This window comes from Photinus pyralis, unplaced genomic scaffold (assembly GCF_008802855.1).
Source record: "Photinus pyralis isolate 1611_PpyrPB1 unplaced genomic scaffold, Ppyr1.3 Ppyr1.4_LG4, whole genome shotgun sequence".
In the NCBI taxonomy this organism is placed as follows: domain Eukaryota; kingdom Metazoa; phylum Arthropoda; class Insecta; order Coleoptera; family Lampyridae; genus Photinus; species Photinus pyralis.
Window position 1 is genome coordinate 10,405,943 of NW_022170511.1, and position 3,373 is coordinate 10,409,315.

General features: G+C 39.3%; 1 protein-coding gene across 1 annotated transcript; it reads right to left on the reverse strand.

The window, feature by feature from the left end:
- Window positions 1-220: 220 nt before the first annotated feature.
- Window positions 221-2,601, reverse strand: LOC116168869. Its single transcript, XM_031484865.1, has 2 exons — window positions 2,550-2,601; window positions 221-2,268 (listed from the first exon to the last, which is right to left on the reverse strand). The coding sequence occupies exon 2, from the start codon at window positions 2,255-2,257 to the stop codon at window positions 449-451; it is 1,809 nt and encodes a 602-aa protein (XP_031340725.1). The 5' UTR covers window positions 2,258-2,268; window positions 2,550-2,601; the 3' UTR covers window positions 221-448.
- Window positions 2,602-3,373: the final 772 nt, after the last annotated feature.

The following is a 3,373-nucleotide window of genomic DNA, read 5'->3' on the forward strand; positions in this document are numbered from 1 at the left end:
TGATATCTCTGCATTCTTTTAGAGGGCACAAATTTACGTTTTCTAGACAGTTTTTAAATTTTAGCACCCTATTTGGATAGTAGGAGCGGTTAAGATGGGAGACCGGGGCAGGTTGTAACAAAAAATTTACTTTTTACTCTAATCTAAACAATTTTACTTGGAAAATTATAATATATTTTTTTATATCTTTTCTTACATCTAACCTACAAAATAACACAGTAACGATACTAAAAAACGTAAAAGTATAAGCTAGGATTTTTTTTGAAATGCTTGTTGTATTTGTTACAACCTGCCCCGTATCAGGGGCAAGTTGTAACAACACTCAGGGTAAGTTGTAACATATAGTAAAATTAACTAAACATTCGGTTTCTTAGCAAAAACTAAACACATGTAACTATATTATTGAAAATCACAAACTAGAGATATAACTGTTTATATATTTTATGTATTAGTCTTCATCGGAATCGCAGTTATGACAAATATAAGGAAATCCCCCATCAGTGCAGGCTTCGTGTGACCAAAATTCACAATGGAAACACTTAATCCATTTTTCTTTAGGCTTACTTCTGCTAAATGGCTCAGTGCAAACCAAGCAAAAGCATTCTTCATCAGAACTACCATCAGATTCTACCATAACTTTTCTTTTTGCCTTTTCAACCTTTTTCTTTTGTATCTCTTTGGTTTTCTTCGACTTCCGGCTGTTTTGTTCTGCCTCCAATTCGTCTTTCTCTGGAGTATCGGTTAAGACAGCAGACTTTCTTTTCTTCCGACCCCTTGTAGATGTTTTCCTTTGTTCAGCTTTCGGAAACGGGCGCACAAATTCTGGAGAAAATTCTTTTGGCACTTGAATTGTATGTTCTTGTTTATTTTTAGGGCTCAACGAGTCATTTTCTGGGATCACTTGTTCACAATGAGCAGAAGAAGTAGATGGCTGGGACATGTCTTGACTATTAGCATTTGAGGAACCAGATAATTGAAGCACAGGCGAGGTAGCTGACGATTCAGCGTTCGGCAATGGTTGATCCGTTACGCCAGCAGGCAAAAACTCGTCATCAGTAAAAATGTCTCTGTTGTACGGTTCAATACCTGACACTTTAAACCCTTTCATTATGTTTATAGGAGTCAATGCTTGTGGAAGAGCATCTCGAACTAAAGATGGTATGTCGTATATGGTCATTGATTTACCTGGGTTATTCCTGAGCCAGGCAGCTTGAGAATTTGACAAATATTTCTTAAAGGGACCATACACACTCCTATCTAATGGCTGAAGCCGGTGTGAGCAATGCGGTGGGAACGACAGCATTATCACGTTATTTTCCTTAGCAAAATTAATAGTTTTTATTGCTAAGTGGGACTCGTGATTATCGAGTAGCAGAAGTACCGGATTTTCTCGAGATGGACGCACGTGAAACACAAAATGTTCCATAAATTTAAAAAATTCGTCAGATGTCATCCACCCTGACCCATTTGCAGCACCAATGCTTCCAGGAGGCCTATCTCGTATAAAATAGTCATGGTACTTTTTTCTGGGAAATATAAATTGCGGAGGAATAGAGTTTCCTGAGGAACTAACAGCAACCAACACAGTGACGAGTACACCTCTCTCGCTTGATGTGATACCACCAACTTGCTTAGTTCCCTTTTCCGCCAGAACCTTGCTAACTTTTTGGACCGTCGTCACTCCAGTCTCGTCCAAATTCCAGATAGTTGCTGAATTAAAGTTATATTTGTCTCTTACGCTTGCCAGTTTGTCAAAAAATGATGACACGTTCTGTTTATTAAAACTTATGGCTCTTTGTAAGCTAGTCGCCTCGGGTGTCCGAATTGAGAGATCTTCGTGCTTCTTTAAAAATTGTGTAAGCCAGTCCTCTCCGGCGCATTTGTTTTTATTCCAGGAATCAGGAACTGTGACATTATATGTAAGAGCGCACTCATATGCAAACTTTCGCACTTCTTTTGGACTAAGGCCAAAATAAATTTTCGATGCATGTTTAATGTAATCCACAAGTTTTTGTGCTTGATTTTCATCAAAAACAGGTTTTCTAGAGTAACCAACATTTGATAGACTAACGGGGCCTTCGTTATGACCAGAATTCTGAACTTTTCTTACATATCTGTGAAGCGTTACATGACATATGTTTAAACTTTTAGCTACAGATCTTTGCGATTCATTGTTATTTAAAACACGATTCACGGCTTGTTCCATGTCCTCTTTCGAGGTATTGCCTCTTTCCGTTTTTTTCTTATAGGTCCTCATTGTAAAATTACCTATACAAAACAAAATATAGGTAGGTAATTATTAATTCTTAAACCCGGGGTAAGTTGTAACGTGTTACATTTTGCCCCGGCGAGTTTGTTACAACTTACCCCGATGTTGATTTTTCTCTTTATCAAGTCACAACAAAAAAGTGTATGGATATTTCAAAAAAAGAACTAGTCAAGCATGTAGTCTAGAGAATTCTGATTCATATAAGACATAAAACTCAGATCTGTACAAATGCATCTACCAGGAAATCAAAAAAAACCAAAAACATGCAACATTTACTTACGCGCCAAAAAAGGTTATTCCGTCGTATTTCTAGAACACGGCAGTACGCACACTTCCACAACTTACATCAGACTAACCGTTTTGAAGGCTCTTTCAATAAATGTATATTGCGATGTTGCCAGATTTTTTCAGTTTAACAGAATTTGCAGTGTTACAACGTGCCCCGTGTTACAACCTGCCCCGGTCTCCCCTATATATCATTCCTCGTTGTAAGATAAGGCGAGCTGATTGGGTCATATTTTTCAAGAGCGATATCTACAAAAAGTGTAAGTAGTGGGAACGCGTTTGTGACCGGTATTTCCAGTGTACGCATCCAACCGTCCAGTAACCAGTCCCACAGCAGCCCAGCAGAGCCCCCAGAGCCGTCCCTGTTTCAAACAGCCAACCGGAGCCGATTCGGAGACCAACCGGTCTACAGCCGCTGCGTGAAAGGCACAGTTAAATTTATTTTACATTATCATTCTGGTGGTCGCCTCTTACTTCCGGTTCTCACCCCACACCCACACCTATGCAACCTACAAATGGAACACTCGTCCTTTCAAGCTCCTCTTACGACTCCGTCATGTCCCACCACTCGATAAACTCATCCGAAACATACTGCTATTGTATGCACAACATTCCGCACAGCATCACCTCTTAAAAACAACTATATAACTCCATCCTCAACTTTAACCTACAACCGATCAAGCTAACGTTCAACTTTAATCACATCGCCTTGATCGCAACAAAACTCCCCATTCCCTTGACATGACCAAAAACTTCAACACCTTTTCCGTGACCCCAACATTACCTTTATCCAACTCTAATAAAGCCAAAAACCCACAT

Bases quoted from the DNA above. Each gene is read 5' to 3' on its own strand.
- LOC116168869 (XM_031484865.1), bottom strand. From the start codon at position 2,257: ATGAGGACCTATAAGAAAAAAACGGAAAGAGGCAATACCTCGAAAGAG.